Genomic DNA, 23,485 nt, shown 5'->3' with positions numbered 1-23,485 from the left:
CTAGCAATTGGGCAGTCACAGGGCTGCTCTAATTAACACCAGTTGGAACAGACCCCCCCCCGCCCCCCGGGGCTTCCCTGCCAGCCAAAGATTGCTCCTTCTCATCCTTATCCGGCCGCCTCCCGCCCTCAGCCCACCACAGAATGCACTTTGCATGGAGTGGGTAGTGGATGGTAAAAGCCAGATTCCCTGCCATTAAAATAAGTGGGAATGGGGAAGTGCAGAGGGCAGCTCCCTCTCTTCTGCCTGGAGTGCATAAGCAGTGTTCCCTTACAGCTTCCCCCTACACTGGTTCAATGAGAGCTCTCCCCTCCTGTTTCAATCTGCTATAACTCTGGGGATTCCCCTTACCCTCCTGGGGTCCCTTTTTGCTCTGGACTGGTGCAAAGGGGACTTACCCAGGGCCAAGCCCTGAGCGTCTGGCTACATGATGTATAGGGAACTGTAACACAGCTAAAATCCTGTTCATTTTTCTTCCCCTTCCCTATAGCCATAGAATGGGACTCGCAAAGTACGAGGGACAGAAGAAGGGGCTGCAGGAGCAGTTAGGGTTGGGTCTGGCCTTGGTAATAGATTGGCCCCGTCTAATGCTTTCCACAGATTTTATTTCCTTAAGGAATGGGCCAGAATCCCTCTCCCTCCCCAGGCTATGAGGCTGACAAGAAACTTTTCTTACCTCACCTCCTGTCCTATGAGTTCCGTGGGCACTGAGCAGAGGGACAGGAAACAAGAGTGGAAAGAAACAAGGCAGTGAGTAAAAACACAGATTCCTCTGCCATCGCTGAGCTAAATCATGCTCGATCATAAACTTTGCAAGGCCACATAGTAAATAGAAAAGCATAAACTGTCTGCAGCCCTCAACCTGCTAACACTTACACACAATCTTAACTTTAAGCGTGTTACAATTAAGCATGTAGTGTTTTCAGGGAAAGGGCCTACATCTCTATGTAGACACAAACACACACACACACACACACTGAGCCAGATTCTTAGCTGGTGTAAACTAGCATGGCAATATTGAAATCAATTGAGCTACATTGATTTAAACCAGCTCAGGATCTGGACCTCTACTGGTAAAGGAACTGACTGAGTTCTCTCATGTCTCTTCAGTTTTTTGGCAGTTCATATGCATTTAAAGTAGTTTTCTACATCTGCATTTTTCTAGTTTCTCATTTTAATCCCTTTTGTAACAATAGCTCAGGCTCTAGATTTTTAGGGATGATTCTTCATTTCTGAATAATACAGATGACGTTACTGGATCTTTACTGAAAACCTGATGTCCAGCCAGGAATCCAAACAGCCAGGAAAAAAAAAAAAGAAAAAAGAAAAAAAAAGGAAACATGCCATGTGGCACAGGCTAAAAGGCATAACACAGCTGCTCAATTTGTTTGAGCTAATTGGGTTTCTGGGGGATCCAAATCTCAATGGAGTGACTCACAAACTTCAACAAACTGGAGGCAACTGTAAGTAGCGTGGTGTATCCAAGAAATTACCTTTTCACATCAGGAGACCTGGGTTTAAATGTGTTTAAGGCAGGTTTAAGTTGGGAAAATAAACAGAATCAACCTGGTCTCATTATAATCCCTAATGAGTACTACATATATTACAAAAACTACCACATAATGTGACACGATTCAGCACAATTGGCTGTATCTGATTTCTGAGGGAAGCAAATGCCTAGAAGGAGAATGATGTAGGTCAGCATGGAGTGAGGCGCAATGGCCCAGCTGTGTGGATGAAGTTGCATAATACCTTCACACATCACCCTCTATTTTCACCAGTGCTATTAGTTCCTCACTTTCAGTGACCTTTGAAATGCATCAGATCCATACACACAGAAAAGAGACAAAACAAATTCAGAGGTTGATCTGTAATCATTACACAGGGTACCAATGATCTGGATATGACTTTACACACTGCAGTATAGATTACAGCATCTTCCCCTTCTTTGCAGGGAAAAGACATCTAGAGGATGAAATATACACTATTATTTTTTGTAAAGCTGGAAAATAAATAGCAATCAAGCTTTGAATTAACAAGTCATTTGTCCTCCAATCCCCGCCATGAGATGGCCTGTTTGCTTCTGCAGCATGTACAACCTCTGGCAGGCACTCTCAGATGTTCAACTTCAAAGCTTCTAGCAGAGCATACATGATGAAAGCCTCTGGAACTGATCTGAAGCTATCATGATTCGTATAGAACTAAGCATGGAAGGGTTTTTTGTTTTGTTTTTTTTGCAGGGTGGAGGAGGGAAGGTTAAATACTATGTGGGGTGTGTTTACTGCTAGAGCTGTTTTTGTGAACAGATCTCCTGGGTTTGGGGGAGGCGGGGAAGCAGTGTTTTAAACACTTGAAAGAATGAGATTCTGGGTCTGAAAGGAGATCCTGCTTGGAAAAAACGAAGCACATTAACCTCAGATGTAATTCCACACAGGAGGAGAATAAATGGCTCACCTCTGATAGACTTTGATCGTGTGCGTGCTCTCTTATCATCAGTTTCTAAACTCATCTGGAATCAAACAGTGACAAAATTAGCATTTAAAAAAAAGGTCTCAGTCACATAGAATGTATTGGAAACAGTTACCCAATATAATGCCTGGAGCTTGGGAGGCTGTAATGTAATCTTTCTTTTTTGAGAAAGATACTGATTGTATTACCTTTTAAATTAAGGCCAACTAATTTTGCTGGGTTGACTCTAAGGGGAGGAGCCCTGATTTGTCTTTTCCCTATAATATGAAGACTTCACCCAATAGGAATGTCGAGTTTCTCCTGCTCTATGGACCAAACGGCTGAAAACATGGCCTTATTGAAGTCAGTGGGAATTTTGCCATTGATTTTGATGGGTCCAGAATTTCACCCAAAGTATTTCTGTATGCTCAGCTTGTGACACTATTTGATGATAATCAGGGTATTTTAAACCACAAGTGATCCCACTGAAGTCAATAGGACTTCTGAGATAGGTGCTACGCAGTGGGGGAATGCACATGCTATTCTGGCCCACCAAGTATATAGCTGGCTTTGTTTTGCAGACATTGCTTTTTAAGGGCTGAGCACCCACTGTTGCAAAATGGCATTGTTCCACTGACTTCCTTGAACCAGTTGAGGACACAATTTTGGAGCCAGACCCTGCAAAGTTTTACTCCTGTGAGCAATGATTTTCCATTGATGTTATTGGAAGCTGCTCCCTTGAGCAAAGATTCCTCAAATGAGCCAGGTTTGTCAAGATGTGGCTTTTGCCTTATGTAAAGGGGCCCAAGCCTGCAAGGTACTCAGCACCTCAGGAACCACTGAAGGCTGCGAGAGTAGAAGGCGACACCATATCATAGGATGAGGCCCTAAATCTGTATCCAAAAACATACCAACTTCTTTTCCCAGCTGTATGCATGAAGGAAAACAGCTACAGCCTTGAGGGACCAGATGAACTTCAGCATGACCAGATGAACTTTAGAATGGAGTAAAATCATAGTGGGTGAAATTCTCCCATCTGCACAGGGGAAATGTTATCCAGAGGTCTTCAAAACCCCACCTAATGCTGTAATAGCTGGACTAAGGTACAAAGACATTTTCCCTGCACAAACAACTATCATGATTCATTAACAGACATGATAACTAGGAGATACCTGAACTACCTCACACCTTTCCCCCAAACTCAAATCAACCCTTTATTGAATGACAAGAAATTCAGTTAACTTTAGAAAATGTAATATGTTCTAAGGTCAGAAGGGACTAGGGCGACCATACTTTTTTGACCTCCTGGGTACCTATGGCTTGGAAGGATTGGATTTTTATTGGTAAATGTTGATTTCATCATACACACACAAACCGGTGACAAAATATTTCCTATTGATGATCATTGAAATTCACTGACAGGCAAAGTAAGAAAAATGATGCTTGAGAACTTCTTGGAATTTGTTTCAAGATATTTACTTTGTATGTTTTCACATGTGACGTTGACAACTCATGTCTGAATGATTATAAAGCTTTAACTTCTGGAATCTCACTGTCTACTGTCATGACCCCCCTAATGTCTGACCTCCCATAACTTCCCACGACAGTGAAAATTTAAATCAATAAAAATAGAAGGAAAAAAAAATCCTGATGCCTCATAATCTTGCCCAACTCTGAAAATTTAAATGTATAAACATTAAAAAAGAGCCTTAAAAGTAAACAAACATTGATATTATCCATCAAAATGATACAAAAATAAAAATCAAATTCTACCAAGCCTATGTATCCTGCAGGCCATAGGACTTCCCTGAATTAATTCCTCTCTGTATTAGAGCAGACCTTTTGGAAAAATATTTACACACACATGCACCTTTGTGCTTCCTGCTTTCACATCCACCAGAATTGTTGGCACACCTGCAAAGAGGGCTATACTGCACTACCCCAAGACCGACTTGAACCGGTCTCTATTGAGAATATTGCAAGCCAACCCATTCTGGTGAGATTTACAGACTAGGGTCTCAATCCTGCAAGCATACATGCATACAAGGCTATGCCTTGGCTGAAAAACATATGCTTTTCCATAGAGACAGCTAAGTCAGTGTGAAACTCTAATGGAGACAAGGCACTGTAGTTTTTACCTGTATGAAGCCAGCTGAGGTAAATCCCGAGTTGGGTAAGGTGTAGATAGGATGACCAGATAGCAAGTGTGAAAAATTGGGACACTATTTTTTGTGGGGAGGGGAAAGGGATAGTTGCCTATAGAAGACAAAGCTCCTAATATTGGGATGGTCCTGATAATATCGGGATATCTGGTCACCCTAGGTGTAGAGTTGACCTCACCTAACTACATTGATGTAATACCTATTTGTGCCTTGTTTCCACAAGGATTTTACATGGAATTATCTGGCTTGATGCAAAGCAGTACCCATTGTTTGGCGGTGAAGATTGAGCCTCAGCAAGTTTTGGATGAGGTTCTGCTTAGCATCTAAACTTTTAGAACTTTATCTGAATGCAACCTCCACATTTCTGGCATTTCACTCCATCTCTGAGTCATGGGGCCATTCCAGCACTGTATCAGACATAGCGGGGCACATGTCTGAGAAAAAAAATTCAGCAAGGTGCCGCGCAACTCTTTCCATGTGCTTTTTATGAGTATTATTTAACATATATGTGTCAAAATTGTAATAGGTCACTGGGATCTGCACAGGCATTTATTATTATTAGCAAACATTTATATTGGTGTAGCGCCTAGAAGTCTCCACCAGGTCAGTGCCCTATTGTGCTAGGTGCTGTACAAACATACAATAAAATGACAGTCTGTACCACTAATAGTTTACATGCTACAAGATGAGACATACCAGGTGGATAAGACTAAAAAGTATAGAGGAAGACAGGTAACAAATACAATGGGATGTTTTAGCTCAGCCCAGCTTTGGGTGCAGTTCTCAGACAATCAGTAGTGGTTATAATAATAACTCCTATCTCTTATAATACTTTCCATCAGTAGATCTCAAAGGAGGTAAGTCATTATCCCATTACCCCAAATGGGGAAACTGAGACACTGAGGGGTGAAGTGACTTGCCTAGGTCTTCCGATGCCCAATCCAGTTCACTGTCCACTAGGCTACACTGTCTCGCCCATAATAAGAAAAGGAGTACTTGTGGCACCTTAGAGACTAACAAATTTATTAGAGCATAAGCTTTCGTGAGCTACAGCTCACTTTATCGGATGCATCGGAAGTGAGCTGTAGCTCACGAAAGCTTATGCGCTAATAAATTTGTTAGTCTCTAAGGTGCCAGAAGTACTCCTTTTCTTTTTGCGAATACAGACTAACACGGCTGCTACTCTGAAATCGCCCATAATAGCAACTCGCCATCTGCCCGGCTTCCAGCAGATGGCAGCTTTCTGTGTGCATTGCAACAGAAATGAGTTTTGAAGGCAGATAAGACAGTGGCTGTATTTGGACTGGGAGTTTTTTCTTACCCACAAGGGGCCTTGTGGGAGACAGCACAGAGATGCTTGGGGGAGACGCAGATGATCAAGGCTGGTATTGTTGGCAGGCGGCAAGCAGGGGCTCGAGTGAGCAATAAGATATAGGACAGACAGCTTATTTGTCTCAAACCACAAGCTCTGGAGATTGCTCTGTGCAGCCTTGAATGAATTCCTTCTATTATGAAATTTGTAGACAATAAAAGTGGCACCTGCACTTTTGTAGAATGTTAGTATATAAAAATTGCCATCTATTGGAATGCGAGTATAGGACATGTTGTATTGTTCATGTATCTTTATGTTCAATAAAGTTGTTGTCATGCACTATGAATAGCATCTTCTGTGTAGCTTTTCCCTTGGCACGCTTGACAGCACCCCTCTACCTTCACTCAGAGAAATTTTACACAGATGGAAGGAGGCATCCAGATGACCTCTAGATTGTGGACATCAAACATTATGCTCAGTAGGGAATGACAACATGAATAAATAATACTCGGGACTTCAAAGTGCTCGACATTAATTAATTAAGCATCACAACACACCGTGAGGTAGTGAAAGCTGCCATGCAGCCACCTCTGGGGTGCAACAGGGCATCTGTTGAACAGTCAGCACCACACAACAGCTTAGGCAGGAGGAGGAGAAATAATTATTTATATTACAGCAGCACCTGCAGTTCCCCAATAAAAACCAGCACCCCCTCACAAGCAATGTCAGTAGGCAGAGTATAGCAGGAGTTAGAAGCTAGAAGAACAAGAGGAATAGGCTCTAATGAAACACACCAATGGATCTTTAAAAACTTTCAAAAGCAGGCAGGGCATCAGTTTTATGTCTCAGCCTAAAGATGGTCAAAGAGATGTATGAAGTTAGCAACTTCTTTATATCGGCAGGATTGTGCCCGGCTCCAATCCAGGTATATAAAGGAGCAAGATCCCCCCCCCCACACACACACAGAAATTTGGATCCTGATCTCCTATTAACTCCATGTAGAGGCAGAGGTCTGTTCTCATGGAATCAAGCAGAGCAGGAACCCAGTAAATTTTTTCCGCTGAGCTGTCAATCTGTCTCCTGCCATAGGCATTAGTGTGGAATTACTCTGCTTCTCTTGCAATGCCTTGACTCCTGATTACCTGAACTCCTGCCTAGCCAAATGTATTTAGCGTTATCAAAGTGGTGCAGAGAATTGGGATTCTAGTGTCCATTTAAAACGGTTGCATGGGGGAGAAGGGAGAAGATAATACATTTTCTTGGGGGTATTTCATCCCCATGATTATCATACATGTCTGGTTTGGAGACAGCACAAGAAAATTCAAACCTGATTTGTCCTAATAAGGGTGAATTACCTTCTGCACAGAATGTCCCTGACTAAGTGTTCTCATCTCAACAAAGTCCTGCTGGCCATCATGTGATGAGGTTCTGCAACATAAAAAAATGAAGTGGCTCTAAAAATTAAAACCACTGTTTAAAGACCGGGTGTGTGGAATCCTAGCATTGGTTAAATAAATTCAAAAGGAGAAGGAAGGGAACAGAACTGGAAAGTGCAGCTGGAGCATGCACTGTAATAAGCAGTATGGTGCTGCTTCCCTTTTCTGTTGCTCTGCTGGCATTGTGTATAATGAAAACAAAGCATGCTGGCTCCTCATTGGAATAAAGCCCAGCACAAGAGCCAGCTATTGGCCACGTGATCTGTTCTTCAATGAGGAGCTGGAGAGGCTGTATTTAAATGTGTGACTCAAAATGCCTACTCTAATTCTACTTAAGCTCTTGAACGTTCTCTTTCAAAATATGCGTGTGTGTTTCTTTACGGTTAGAATTGAACGGGCAGAAAGTGCGATTTGCGTATGTATTTTTTCATACTAAGGTGTTTATTTTAGTTTCTAAAAGCCAGGAGATAACAAAGCCCCCTGAGGTGCCACCGCTGAAGAAAATGCCTCAAATCAGCAAGATGAAATTTCCCCACGTGGCCCTCCCTTCCACCCCCTGGTAAAGCAGCACTAGCATCCAGTGATTTATGTCATTTGTTAGGGGGGGCTGGAAAAAATCAAAACCCTGGAGTAATTTATGCATCCTGTCAGCTATAGTCTTGTGGTGCCGGAACGTTATTCTCTACGTTTATTACAACCTTCCCAATAACCCAGAAGACAATTACTATAATTTCTATTTTTAAAGCCCTGGTTCCCCATGGACCAATGGCTCACATTTAAAGTGTGGAGAGGAGCAGGTGTCAACGGGACTTCATTACATTTATGAGCCTTTCAAATGTGCCATGCTCTGAGCTAGCTCACTAATGCCTTCCGATGCATGCTGTACAATAGAACTAATATGTTTGATTGCTAGGTGGCTATGTTCAGCTGAAATGAAATCTAGAGCTTTCTTTCTTTCTTTTTTTTTTTGTCAGTTTTCCCAGAGAAATTGGCAAGCATTCTGCTGGGGCCTTGGCAATTTGGATTTCCAGCAGATAAATTATTCAAAAAGCAGAGAATAGAGAGGGCTGCAGAAAGCGTAATGGGCGCTGCTTGCAAACTGCTAACTCCTACTGATGAAGCTAACAGCTGTGGTATTCCTTTTTCCAGAACACCTTGCCATTTGCAATGTATTGACTTTTTTTTTTTTTAAAAGGACAACAGGAAGCACTTCTTCGCTTTGGTGTGAAGAGCTTCAATTTAAAGGGAATAAAATACAGAGGGGCAAATATTCAGGTCTTAATCCTGCCCTTTTGGGGAATGTAGACTGGAAAGCAAGCCTGGAGCCTCGCTAGCTTGTTCATAACTGTGCCAGTTAAGCACTGCTAGTGCCCAGAAATTGGTACCCTCATACACAGTATGCGCAAAGTATTTATGCTCCTAATCACTCAGAAAGCCAGTCACCAATTAACCCATTCTTGTTAGCAAACTCAGAAGATAGGCCATGGATTAAAGTCACCATGGAGACTGAACTCCCGACCCTCTCTTTGAGACGGAACTAGTATGCACTGAGGCCCACATTTTCAAACAACCTTTTGCATAAAGTGCAGGATGGACTTCTGAGTCTTTGCTCTTTTGCAGACACACAGTGGCTTTGATCCTCAAAGGAGAACGCATACATCACTTACACAGGATGAAAAGTAGGCCGGAACTCTGAATGGCCAGGACTGGAGCATGCACAAAGTGTCTGGGTGCAAATACATCCCACTGGGACTTGGAAGAGAGGTTTGGCAAGCCACCCAGCTTTCCTGCCCAAATACAGGTAAGCATCATTGGCACCACATCACTGCTTTTTGCAGCTACTACAAGAAACAACTGTATAGAGCTTGGACGGACCATCACATGACCCCAATTGGAAAAGGCACAGGGATATTGATATTTGGCTTGCTGGTGTTGCAAATTCTGGAATGTGGAAGTGTTAAATGGACTGGTTGGATCAGCTGGCTTTGCAATGTATCCTTTTCACATTTTCCCATGGATAAGTCCCTCTATTTCTTGATAAGAGCTTCACATGGCTACAGCACTGGGGAATCAATAGACATTTTGAGTGCTTTAATAAGATTTGCCGTGGGCTTTGGGGGTGGTAATGAGTTAGGGCGTGGCTTGCATTAACAATCCCATATTTCAACTACCTACCTATTTAACATGTTTTGTCAAGCAGAGTTAAAACTTTCTAAGTTCTGTATATTCTAGTCTAATATTTTACAGTAGACACATACTATTGTGGAGTAAGATGGTTTCAAATCCTAGAGGAGCACTGGAATTTTGCAAGTAACAGATTTTTCAGTGCAGCAGCTGCACCTCAAATAACCGAACAAAAAGTAACTGTGGGTCAACTCCTCAAGAAAGGAATGCTTTACATTTCTGTACTGTGCTGAAAATTCTTTTCCGCAGGGCTTATGAAACATTAATTAATTTTTTTTAAATCAATAGGTAAATCTAGGACCAGCATTAGTTTTGCTAGCTCTATTTTATTTTATTTTATTTTCAAAACGACAGTCAAAAAGTCCAACCAAACAGTCCATTCAAAATGAAACATTCAGTTTGAGGGGGTTTACTTTCAAATGATGCAAAATTCAAAACGAAAAGAGAATTTGGAATTGAAATAGCAAAACATTTCATTTAGAAACGGTCAAAATGAAACATTTCAACTCTTTTTTGAAATTTTTAATCCCCCCCGCCCCCCCCGGGCACCCTTTTCTCCCCCAAAACAATTTGGCAACTTGGTGAAATGTTTTGGTCAATCTGAATATGCATTTTTTGGTGAAAAAAAAGATGTCTTACAAATTTCACCCAGCTCTTGTCAGTATTTTCATATCATTAGTTTTTCCCTGTTCGAGTCAGATAAAAACATCACCTTCTGACTTCTGATTCTGGCTTACAAGCATGAGCTTGATGTATTCCTCTGCTTTACACTGAGGATGCAACACACGTGAGATTTAATGTATGTGGGGGGGAAGGAGATATAGCCGCATGGCATGTGTCTTTCCCCTGAGCCACAACAGCCCCTTTAAATCGTTACTGAATTAGTAGGGGGCCTCTTGGTGGAGTGCTGAAAGGAGAGGGCCTCTATATGGCACATTGCCCTCCTAATTTGATGGATTTCCAATAGCACGCTCAGATGGAGGCTAATAGTTCTGGAAGACATGTACACACAAGCACGCACTTTTGAAACTGTGGGCCTATCTGAAATAAAGTTCTTTCCATACCCAGAGTCCATAAAGCAGCGTGGAATGAGAGTCATGCAAACACAAACATCTGTCAGGTTTTTAAAGATCATTAGACTAGAAAATAAACCTTTTTTTCTTGGGTGACATTTCCCAGCAAGATGCAAAAATACAAGGAAGTATTCTCCTCTGAGCCCCATTATACCTTTCTCTGGTGGCTTAAGCTGACAGTGCCATCAGTGAACATCTTGAGATCTCAGTGTTGTCAGGCTCACATGCATGAGGCTTATTTATATGAAACCACTGTCCTTTAGTTTTTGCCTCATCAATGAGAAGTCTTCTCGACAGATCATTTTAACGTGAAATTTCAGGTCACATAGAGCATGTTGGCAGTCTTGGAGACTGACAGGGTATTTCCATTTGGTTTCTCACTAGTGTTCATAATAACCCGGTTGGAAAGCTACCCAGGTTTGTATTATTCTTATTTTAACTTAGACTGAAAAAACAAAAAACTTTGCTCCTCTATGAAAACCTCTGGGCATTTCCCTGCACTGCAACAATCTTTTATCCTGGATCTCTGTAACGATGTAACACTGCTCTGATGATCTGAATACTGCACTAAACTAAAGAACTACAGAATGCTAACCCTATAGTACGTTAGCTCAATAGCATATTAATAATACTACAAGGACACTATAGAACAAGCTACCTACCTTAGAATTTTATAGGGCCATCTATTACCATAATATACCAGCAACTTCCATGTAAAATCAACACCAATAGCAAAGGCCCTAGTGGATTTACTATCCCAATTCTATGCGACAATACAGCCTTGTGGATAGCAAACTGGGACTGGATGTCAAAGAAACCTGGGCTCCCTCCCAAACTCTGCCACTGAATGACTGACTGGCTGGGTAACCTTGAGTAAATCACTTCACCTCTGTTTCCCCTTCCATCCTGTGTCTATTTAGTCTGCAAACTTTTAGGGACAGGAACTGTCTCTTACTATGTGTTTATTCAGAGCCTAGCACAATGAACCCCTGATGTGGGTTGGGGCCCCTTGGCGCTTCCCTTATCTGGATAATGTTAACAATATCTTAATACTATAGGGCCAAATCACGAGGCCCTTACTCAGATAAATTTCTGTGGGAGTTTTGCTTGAGTAAGGTACAAATCAAAACTGATAGTAAACAAACACACACATTAGTACTATATAAGTATAATAATTAAAACACTACTCTAGTGCTATAGTAATAATGATACAATATAGATCTGAAGCTTAATCTGAGGAAATATTTATGGGGTTTTTCTCTTCCAATGAAACAGCCACCAAATGTTTGTTGGTGCTAATGGAAGTATTAAACATGGTTTGAACTTGTTTAAGCTCATGCTCTATCTCTTGTTCTTCAAGACACCCAAGTGTGACTGCCTTTGCACACCTCTCAACCACTCATGGGGTGGAACCCAAGTTATCGTTTTGACAGCTCTATGCAAATATATCAGTAAGGGCCATGCTGAAATTCCCCAAGGTCAGAGTTAATACTTTATGTATATTCAAGAGCACTGCAGAGCTTGGAAGAAATAGACCTACTTACAAAGCATTCGTTTTGACAAAGAGGGGTGGGGATTCTGAATGGAATATTGATTTTAAATGGAAAGAAAAAGCAAAAAACAAAACAAAGTTTTCAGGACTGTTCATTTGTAGGTAGATACAAATTCCATTGACAAAAACCTAGGTCTCATCCACAGCCAGAAAAGGAAGTTTTCACTTTAGTTTTTTAAAAGTAAATGAAACCAGCCTAGCAAAAGCTGATAAGGAAAACGATATAAGAAACATCATGTTTCTCTAGCAAAAGGGACTGAATAATAATTCTTGGTCCAATGTTTTCCGTTCTTCCCCCATCCCTACTCCAAAAGGCCAGTTCCCTCAAAGAAGAGGCAGTAATAATTACACCCAACTTTAACCCAGCTGTGGAGGGGAGCAAGGGGGAGTAAGTAGCCCCACCCGATTGGGTGTTACATATCTCAGGTCTTCAGTGCAGCGAACCCCTGTGCAGCTGCTGTTCTCCACTGTGCCTCCATAAGTGTGTGGGTGGGGTGGGCAAGTCCCTTCACTCCCACAGGCTGAGCAATGGACCAGCCTGGAGTTGAGAGAGCTGCATCTCCGCAGTAAGCAATGCGGTATTCCCCATGTTTCCACCTGGATAGGGGTGCTCTGGAGGAGCTGTGCTTCCAGGGGGTGTGTCCCAGGTGCAGCGCCTGCCAGAATGATACAGCTTGCCTGCCACTCCATCCCCAGGCCACAATACAGCCCTTGTTAAAAGAGCACAGATCCTATTGAGGAAGGAGAGAGCCAGGCTGCTTTCCCACATAAGTGCCATATCTTCCAGGAAAGCCCCTAGAAGATTAAGGCACTGATTGACCCACACAAGTGGTGAGTAGATTGACACTTTTAAATGACATATGTCATTACAATTGGGCTAAGATAATTTATTAGTTGCAAAACATTATTAGACAGGGGGGTGGTTTAACTGGCAGCTTCATTAAGCTTTATTAACGTATCGACTGCTCCTTCAAAAGCAGCTGGCGCTATCGTGTGCACGTGTCCACCCTCCCCGCCCCCAAGAGGTGGCGCTATCACAGGGCCCCAGGCCAGCACATGCCCCCTCCAAGAGCAGGCACATGCTCATTTGAAGGTCTGAGCCTGTCCCCAGAAGTAGGTTGAATGGAGGAGAGCGAGCTTGATCGTGCAGGTAACTTACATACGCAGCAGCTGGTAGGAAGAGCTCTCGGGGCACTCAGCACCAGGCACCATCAAGCCCTTAGTTTCCTCCTCCTGACGTTATCAGTGTGAGTCAACTAGAAGAGGCATAGCTAGAATTTCAGTTATCTGCCCTATAGCTTTCTGACTGCTGGGGAATTAGCTTTCCATCCGGAAATCAACAATGTACCTTGGAACAAGTGTGCAACCACCAGGATAAGGCTCAAGGGACCTGATTCTGATTTCATTCCTCCCCCACCTCCTCACACCAGGGATCATCACCCCTTTCACTTCAGTGCAGTTACACCTGGTCCACGTGAGATTAGAATGTGGCTCAATGGTGTTACATCAACCAAAACTTTAAAGATCAGACTCTAAGAACCTCCCTTCCCACTCCCCCAAAAGTATTTTTCCAGCAAACATTCCATGAAATGATAATGACTTTGGCACCATGGGCCTGCTGTAGTTGTTAATTAAAAGGAAAAAAAAGGGGGGGGAATTAGCTTAAAGCCCCCTCTACTTTTAAAAAGCAGAATGTATCCTGAAGCCTGCGTATCAGCCCTGTAGCTCCCAGCTGTTATTTTGTTACCACACTCAGAGGTTGGTTTCCCCCTTCCTCTTCTTCCCCTTTAGGGTTCTCCCTGCTGCTTGATTTAAATCCTCCTGACATTCCACCCATTGTGAGTCCCCTTCGCAGCTGAATAAACTAGTGGTTGCTTTTTGCTCCCTCGCTGCTTTAGAGAAAAGACACCCCGCGTGGTTTTCTCCGGCTTCAAGACTTGGGAGGATTTCTCCTTGACATCTTTATGTGTAAGATTGCAGCTCATACCGACCCCCAAATTAAAAATTACAGCTGGATAATAAACATCCTAATGAAGCTGTACTGTCAGTATTCATTTGCTAAAACTTACGGCACAAATGAAACATTTACCAAGTGCTAATGCTTTGTAGCAAGAGCAGAGCATGGGGGAAACAGACCAGAAAAGCTGCTACACAGCATCACATCTGACATAGCAAGAGCTGTATCATCTGCATTCACAGGGCTAACATTTAGGCGCTAGGCCAAGGTAATTTCTTATGCGGTAGCTTAGGTTTACGTATAGTTTCCTACTGAAAGTGCTACAATATGCAATCCAAACACTTCATCCTCAGAGGGCTCTGAGTGGTTTAGGATGTACAAACAATTCTCTCATCCTTAAAAGGGAAACTGCAGTTCCTCAACACCATTGTTTTCAAGCTCTGTAATAAGCCGGCATTTTCATGAGATTTTCTTTTTTCCCCATGTAGTACAACCTCAGGAAATTGTCACAGTGCTGCTGCATGTCCCTCCCCTAAATTGCCACCAGGTTCAGGTGCCAGGAGGTTATGCCAAAGCATGTGTTCTGATGGGCCAATTCATGTAATCTTTACCAGCATTCATCAACACAAACTTCCTGCTATTCAATAGTCCGTTCACCTGGCATTCAAGAGTGTAAAAGAATTAAAGGGTGGGGGAGGGAAGGAGAGAGATTCTTTTCCCCATGCAGTGTCAGGGCCCAGGACAATTATGAACAGAGGTTTCCAGACTGATGGGCTCAGCTGGATCTGTTTAAAGAGTAACTCTACCCATCACTCTTCTGATATCTCATTTCAAACCTGTAAAGAGAAATTTCATCCTGAGCCTTTATTTCTTTGTATGCACAAAAACCCACCACACAACACATTGTCCTTCTCCGCTGCACCGTTCTACGGACTACAAATCACAACCGGACCTCATAAAAAGGAGATGTTTATATTTTATATATATGCATAAACACATACATGAAATCCAACACTTTACCCAAGTCCGAACTATGATCTCCTGCTGGGCTTCCATAAGGTTTACGTAGCAGTGTAACAGTATATGAATACTTCATTGCATTGATGTGCAGAGGTACATCTTTGAAAGTGTTCCTACCTGACTTCAGATGTGTGATACATAGGGGAAAGCTGTTTGAAAAGCTGGCAATCCTTTTAGTAAAGGTTATCTTAGATTTAATAGTATAAGTCCAGAACCTGCAAACTGTTACTTAGGGGAGAAGTCCTCACTAATGCAAGGATTGGTCCAATGAGGAGGGGCTTGCAGGATCAGGTCCAAATTTGCACAAGCGTGTGCTGATGTGTGTCCAGGCCCAACCTCTGCACATGCACAACGTGACTGTTCATGGGCATGGATGGGCAGGTGAGCACATGCAGTCCTTAGAGGGACTGCTCTGTGCAATAAAAAATAAGTCCACCCTCAGGATTGCAGGCTGCAAACTTGCTGCTTTACTTTACTGCATCACAGTAAGGGTGGGGGAAGAGGGGTGCTCAACCCCCTCCCTCCCCTCCACTGACTAAGCAGGAAGTAAGCTAGGAGTGGAAAATAACTCCATTCCATAATACTCTGGGTAAACCCATTAACCCTATCATGACCACTTCCGGACTTGCATGTGAACTTTTGAAGTTGTAGGGTTGTATTTTTAGATATCTACCAGTTGTCAGCCCTCAGTCAAACTCCTGAGTCCTAATCCAGTTCTAAGATTTATCCTGTAGCCATGGGCAAATCCCTTCACCTTTCTGCCTCACTTTCCCCATCGGCAAAATGGGGATAAACAACGCACCCCAACTGTGGTGTTGTGACAATCAGTGAATATTTGCTTTGCAAATGCTGAATGATAAGTATTATTAGGAATAATTTTTTTTCAATCCTTCTTTTAGTCACACACAACATTCTTATTAAATCCAAAGAAAGTGCTTATCTGGCAGGCCCAGTATAGTTTTAAATATAGCAACATCTGTTATTCTGCTTTCTCAGGGCATGAGCATTCCGGACAGCACTTGCCGTTAGCTCACAATTTGCTAAGCAGAGAAGGTGTTTCTGCAGATAGGTTTAATTTTCAATTTGGGAGAAGTAAATTAGCATCAATTACAGGGTGATTTCTTGGCTATTTGAATGGACTGATAGTCCATCACATGATGATGTTTTGTTATCAAGACAATTCTTGATAGGGCCAAAGAGAAAGCAGGAAGTGTCATTTGTATAGCGAGCAGCCCAGGTTTATGTTGAATTAAGCTTCCGAATCAACCATGAGTTTGACAGCATTGGCTTTACCCCTTTCACAGGGTCACAGCTGCGACCTTTTCCCTAAAAGAACTGCTGTGTTTGAGAACATCAGAGTTGCTTTTCTCTCCCTCAGATGTCTAATAGGCCGGGTTCATGAATGAATGACCCATTTATCTCCTTCTAAAGCTTTGAGGTTTCACCTGGTGTGCAAGGGGCTTCTTCCAATGAGCCTGTGTCTTAGAGAAAGAGCCTTTTTAATCAGAGATGGGCCTTACCCAGATCTCAGACCCAAGCATACCCGATGACGGGTTGTGGGGAAGGAAAGGATTGAAAAAAAAAATCCAGACATGGATCTGGATCCAAATTGTACAGCTGGAGGCCCTTTCTCCTTTTATACCTGGTGGTGTCTAGGATTCATGACGGGTAGACACTTCTGCTAATTCCTGCTTTGGAGACAATTCACTCTGGGTTTTGTCTGCATCGGTAGAACCCACAGCCTCTGTACAGGCTGAACGAGTGCATGGGCCTTTGTGCAGGGGGTGTGTATTTCAGCTTTTTATGATGCAGGAAAGGTCAGGTAATATGATTCTCTAATGATACCATCTACAGTCCTACAAAGCAGGGGGAATAGGACTTCTAGGCTGCTTTGCTGCTAGGCTCTGGCAAGGGTGCCCTGCCTGCTCACCTTGATGTGTCTGCTGTGTAGGCTTTTTGCTGTCTCACAACTGCTGAGCTTTTCTCCACGTGTCCACCTTTGATTCAGCAGCTCGCCCCGGAACTCATTTTCTGAAGGGTTAAGAGAAATACAGTGTCAGGAAACAAAATCAGTCCTGTGGCCATTGGCCACACCACTTCAGCAGAGCCATCAGGACTGAGAAAGAGGAACCCTAGTTATTATTTGTATTGTGGTAGCACCTAGGAGCCCAGTCACTGGACTGGGACCCCCATTGTGCTAGGTGCTGTTCATACACAGAACATAAAGATGGCTCCTCCCCCTAAGGGCTTACATGCTACTGGCTTCTAGCACCAAGACACTACGTGCATCCTTTTGGCACTCGACAGTGGGAGCGACATCACAGAACTGGCAAAGCCAGATTTCCTTCACTGTGACTACAACTTGACACATGGTAGAGGGAGAGAACCAACAAACAGCTAGAGAACTGTAAACCAGCCTACCACAATTGCCTCAGCAATTTGCCGCCCAAGCACAAAGACAGGATGATCACTGGAAAAAAACGAATTGTGCAAAGAGGATGTTGGAAATGGTGTTTTACACACTGGTGACACATTTCATTATACATCTTAGGCCCATCTCTTAATAACCTGAAGGTTTCTTGTTGGGTTTGTTGCTGTTAATAGTCCAGCGTTCATAAAACGTTTGGATTGAGCATTTAACTATCATGCTTTGGAGGAGGATAATTGCTAAGAGTCGGTCCCTGAGTGCTCCCCTCAAGGCAAGATCAGTCCAGTCTTGGAGGGGCCCCAGTACACAGGGGTCATCACCAACCTGCATGGAGGGAGGGGTGTGGCCCAACATGGCTCAGTCCATCCACCCTCTGAATCCACAGAGGCCTCGGTGGGCGTGGTGTCTGTGCCAGGGGAGAGGGCGGAGATTGGGTGGATACATATGGCCCTGTGGAGCTTGGTCAGAAGAGATAATACCACCTGGGAATGTCTGATCCTTACCATTGAGCTCACCACAACTGGGAGCCAACACCAGGAGGCGGTCACCGGCAGGGCTGGAGCAGCAGCCTTATGCATGCCAGGGCTACTACGAAGGCACAGAGCCTCCAGGCAGATGCCCTGGGTTTCTCAGGAAATGGGAAGATCTATTGGGTTTGTGGGTAGGCCCTGGGGCCTTCTTTTACAGCATAGGGACAACTCCTCCCCCAATGGGGCAGTGGAGGGGAATGTTCTATGAGGGGGTTCTCATGGAGATTTGCTGGCCCAGAGTCCACCATCCCTTTCCAGAGTGAAACCCATGGGAGATCAACCCTAACTTCTTAATTCAGTAAAATGCTTAATGAAGTCAAAGAGAGTTTGGCATGAATGAAGACTGAGTAAGGACATCAAGATGTGGTCCTAAGGATGGTCCATCAGGTCCAGAAATATAAGAACTCCCAGCCCTGAGCCTAGAGCCAAACTTGGACTGAACTTTGACTATTCTGAAATTGAGCCCTTATGTTTCTAGGATTTGGGGGGATTTTTGGTACCGTTCCACTGTAGCTTCCAAGCTGAGACCAATCCACACAATTCCAGGGGAATATTCTCACAGCATTTCAAGTGATCAAAAGCAGGGCAGGTCTGAAAATAAGCATATTTTTCGCCTAAGGTTTTGCAAAAAAAAAAAAAAAAAAAAAAAAAAAAAAGACCCTGATTTGAGTCTGTGTGTGTGTGTGTCGGGGGGCAGGGTGGGGAAATTCAAATTCAGAAGCTAGAAAGAACAGGAAATAAACCTGTCTCATGAGAGGTCAGCCCTGTCTTGCAGGCCAGAGATGAACAGGCTCTTGAGGGAAAATTTGGATTATTTAAACTCAAACGCAAAACCGAGCATTTGAGGTTCACCCATCAGTACCAATTAGAGGAGACTAGCTGCGGAATTAGATATACTATTGTTTCTATTGCAGTCGCACCTGGAGACCCCAGTCAGGGACAAGAGCCCATTGTGACAGGTGCTGTACAAACACAGAACAAAAAGATGGTCCCTGCCTCAAAGAGTTTATAACCTAGTTAAACTAGGTAAAGAGCACTCTGCTCCTACTCATCTCTTCCATGGTGACTTCCACTTGGGCAGACCAGCTTTAAGGATGGGGAGATGGTACTTCCCACATCAGCCTGGGAAACGTAATGGGTGGGGCTGCTGACAAAACACACCAAAGGGTCTGTGGTATGGATGAACCTCTGAATTCCTCTCTATGGTCTTTGAGCTCCTTCTGCCAATCCCCTTCCCCACTGACACAGATCCTGTTGAATTTTAATCCTTCACAAACATTCACACATTTGAGCAGAGGATGAGCTCGTCCGCTGGACACTGCGAAGAGCCATGTGGCGTCCCTATTCTCACCCCAGGTTTCCATGACAACTGTCTTTTACAAGACCAGCACTTCGGGAGCGGGTCATTAAACCAACCCACGCTAAAAATACAAAACCAGGGCTTTCAAAGGGAAGGCTCCTGCAGACACAGCCACTTTGGAGCGAGGGAGGACCAAGCCTACCGTCTGATGGGAGGATGGCGGGCAGCCTCCTGGTTAAATAGGGGAGGACCAGGCTCACTACTGACTCTTGCATCCCCTTTGGAAGAAAGATATCTTCACACACCCACCTAGCATCAGCCTCCTGGGGGAATCCATGGCCCGGCCCCTGCAGACATACCCCCTCGCCCAGGAGCACCACACTGCCTAGAATTGAGGGGGCCACCTGCACCTGAACCAGGGTCCCTCCCCCTGCTCCGCCACTTCCCCAAAGGGCCCACTGGCCCCACCCAAGCTGGTGTTCTTCCCTGCCCTCCCCAGCTTTACCCAGGCTGGTGCACTGACATCCCCTGCATGTTAGCACTTGGGCAGGCAGGGGCTTCATGAGACTTCTCCCCATTCACCAGCCCAGTCCACCTGTGCTGGAGCATGGCCACCATTCAGCCCACCATTTTCATTTAGCTTAGTCCCTTCACTTTCTCCTTGTTTCACCCCCATTTTAGAGTGGATTTGGTTCTTATGGGGGGCTCACAAAGTTGACTAGAGACAGGACATAGCTCCATGTACACCTTCCTCACACATGACTGTGCCAAGGCAACATCTCCTGGTTCCATTCTTGGCTCAGGCCCACTTCACAACCCTGCCACTAAACCTCAGTCTGGACCTGCTATTGCTTTGCTAGTCCAGTCCTGGAACAGTCATTACCAGTTCTTCTCAGTCCTGAGCAGCAAGAACTGCTATAATTGGAGTCATAACCTGCCCTTGTAATGCCATCCAGAGTGATCTCATAGCCACAATTGGATTGGGCAGGACAGCAGTGATGGAAACATGTTATTAGAAGCGTCACATCCATTGGGAAAAGGGCGTGGGTAATTATTCCACAACACCCAGTATCAAAGATCCTGATATAAGCAAGGATCAAATGCACAAAGGGCACTATACCACAAACAGCAGGATTCAACTGCCTTTTCCATGTGTTGACAGCAGCAACGTTTTTTGTCATGTTGTTATACACCAAGTGAAACAATCCTTCGTCTTCCCTTCCCCAATACAAAGAAAAAATAAAAGGCATTTTACCATGTTCCATTACATTTGGGCTTTGCACACCCATGGGTTTTTGAACTTGAAGGTCTGTGAACTTTCTAAAGAAAAGCAGGTAGCCCCGTGGATGGGACTGGGATGCACTTGATCTCAATTCTAAGTCTGGCTCTGCTATATGACTGTGGGCACCTCCCTTCCCTTATCTATTAAATGGGGAGCATTACTTCTTTTCCTTTAAGATTTGTGGATGAAAAGTGCTATGTAAGAACTCGCTATTACTATTATATGCATTTTAACTTGGAAAAATACCAGGGGGTACCTGCAACCTGAGTAAGAGGGGCAATTTCTTGGAGGTTTTTCCTTCATCATCCAATGAAGTGAGCTGTAGCTCACGAAAGCTTATGCTCTAATAAATTTGTTAGTCTCTAAGGTGCCACAAGTACTCCTTTTCTTTTTTCTGAATATAGAGTATGTCTACATGTCGAGCTGGAAATTTACATCTCCTGGAGACATACCTGCGCTAGCTCCAATCATGCTAGAGTGCTAAAACCAGAGCATAGCTGCAGCAGAGTGAGTGGTGGGAGGGTCTAATTGTCTGCAGTATGTACCACCTGAGACACTAGGTATGTATGCAGGGCAGCTAGCCCCTCCACCACTCTGTTTTTAGCACATTAACCTGATCACAGTCCATTCACACTAATTGAGAATCTGCTCCTATGTGTGAGCTGCAGCATCTGTATATTAGGCTGCCTTCCTTTCCCTGTATTAAGTTATACCTTGTCACAATCAAATCAGAAGGGATGCCCCCAGATTTTGGCCTCAGGGCCCTGAATGTCACAGCTCACCTTGGCAAACTGTGGTTGCTTTGGGCAATTCTGATACGATCCTTCCCCTTGAATCTTTAATTGTGATTTCCTATGGTATTTCATGCTGAATAATTTACTGCCCATTCTCCAAGCCTTGCTCCATGTATCTACCACCAACGTAAGAGGAATTACAAAAGAAGAAACCTGCAGAATAAAAGGAGGAAATGTGCCATGTGGGGAAGCCCTCCACTCCATTGAGTTCAATTGTCTCTCTGTGTTTATGGCCTCAGGAAGAGCTAATGGGATATGTTACATTTGCTATTGCCACGGTGTGTTTCCACGTTCTCTAGGCTTGGTCATTTCTATAATTGGAGGAGAGTTTAAGTGACACTAGGGGCAGCTGGTGCCAATAACCTCTACTGAAAGTCAATGGGAGTTGGTCATCTAATTCCCATTTGTGTCTCTGAAAGTGACCCTGATTATTACAGTAGCCCCTTGAAGTCCCAACTGAGATTGGGCCACATTGTGCCAGGTACTGCACATACACAAGGTAAAATTTACTCCCTGCTGGAAGAGCTTATAGTCTGGATAGACAAAATAAAAAAAGCATGAGAGAAAAAGGATCATGCTCTCTATTTTACACACGGGGGAATTAAGGCACAGAGAGATTAAACTGTTTGCCCACAGTCACACAGGATTTTGTAGCATAGTAGGATTTGAAACCAGAGCTCTCGAGTCTCAGTTTGGTCCCTTAGCCATTGCGAGATGAAAGGTAGACCAGTGGTTCGGGCACTAGGTAGGGACTACAGAATCCTGTGTTCAGTTCTCTGCTCTTCCACAGGCTTCCTGTATGACTTTCTGTTCCCCTCTGAGCCTTAGTTCCCCACCTGTGCAATGGGGATAACAGCACTGCCCTGCCTCTCAGGGGTGTTGTGACATTAAGGGTTGTGAGGTGCTTAGATACTATGGTAACAGGGACTAAGATTAGTAATCATAAGGCCACCTTTCCTCTGTTTGTCCTAAATATGACTTTTGTTAGGTCATCTGATTAGATTATTTTTCTGGCTTTGCATCAATGACTCCCCAGAAATCCCCAAGTTAGAGATTTCATTCCAAAATTTGGATTTAGAAGATTAGGGAGCGATGATAGAAGCTGCTTTGTTTCAATTAGAACCCCTCAGAATAGCATGGGGGTCAAAAGTTAAACAGGAGTTATTAAAACTACAGTCTGTTTGCAGAAACCATGAAATCAACCATGATCAAATGAGCTAGAGACATAAAGGGTAACGGAAACATTCTACAAATACATTAGAAGCAAGAGGAAGATCAAGGACAGGGTAGGACCATTACTCAATGAGGCGGGGAAAAATAACAACAGAAAATGTGGAAATGGCAGAGGAGCTTAATGACTTTGTTTTGGTTTTCACCAAGAAGGTTGGTGGTGATTGGACATCTAACATAGTGAATACCAGTGAAAATGAGGTAGGATCAGAAGAGGGTAAAATAGGGAAAGAACAAGTTTAAAATTACTTAGACTAATTAGGTTTCAGAGTAGCAGCCGTGTTAGTCTGTATTCGCAGAAAGAAAAGGAGTACTTGTGGCACCTTAGAGACTAACAAATTTATTAGAGCATAAGCTTTTGTGAGCTACAGCTCACTTCATCCAAATGCATCCAATGAAGTGAGCTGTAGCTCACGAAAGCTTATGCTCTAATAAATTTGTTAGTCTCTAAGGTGCCACAAGTACTCCTTTTCTTTTTTAGATTAATTAGATGTCTTCAAGTCACCAGGGCATGATGAAATGCATCCTAGAATACTCAAGGAGCTGACTGAGGAGATATCTGAACCATTAGCAATTATCTTTGAAAAGTCATGGAAGACGGGAGAGATTCCAGAAGACTAGAAAAAGGCAAATATAGTGCCAATCTATAAAAAGGGAAATAAGGACAACCTGGAGAATTACAGACCAGTCAGCTTTACTTCTGTACCCAGAAAGATAATGGAGCAAATAATTAAGCAATCCATTTGCAAACATCTAGATGATAATAAGGTGATAAGT

General features: G+C 43.5%; 1 protein-coding gene across 7 annotated transcripts in view; it reads right to left on the bottom strand.

Annotated features, from left to right (window-relative positions):
• MYT1 (myelin transcription factor 1) overlaps positions 1-23,485 on the bottom strand; it is a 112,171-nt gene that overhangs the window by 52,122 nt on the left and 36,564 nt on the right. For all 7 annotated transcript variants that reach the window (XM_038370417.2, XM_038370419.2, XM_038370426.2 and 4 more), the window contains exons 2-4: positions 17,075-17,175; positions 2,455-2,509; positions 677-707 (exon numbers count right to left, since the gene is read on the bottom strand). In XM_038370417.2, the coding sequence (XP_038226345.1) occupies positions 677-707; positions 2,455-2,509; positions 17,075-17,175 (187 nt within the window). The remainder of the gene's footprint in view (positions 1-676; positions 708-2,454; positions 2,510-17,074; positions 17,176-23,485) is intronic.

The sequence above is a fragment of the Dermochelys coriacea genome, chromosome 13, assembly GCF_009764565.3.
Source record: "Dermochelys coriacea isolate rDerCor1 chromosome 13, rDerCor1.pri.v4, whole genome shotgun sequence".
In the NCBI taxonomy this organism is placed as follows: domain Eukaryota; kingdom Metazoa; phylum Chordata; order Testudines; family Dermochelyidae; genus Dermochelys; species Dermochelys coriacea.
Note: the sequence above shows the minus strand (reverse complement) of the source record. Positions and strands in the feature narration are given on the sequence as shown.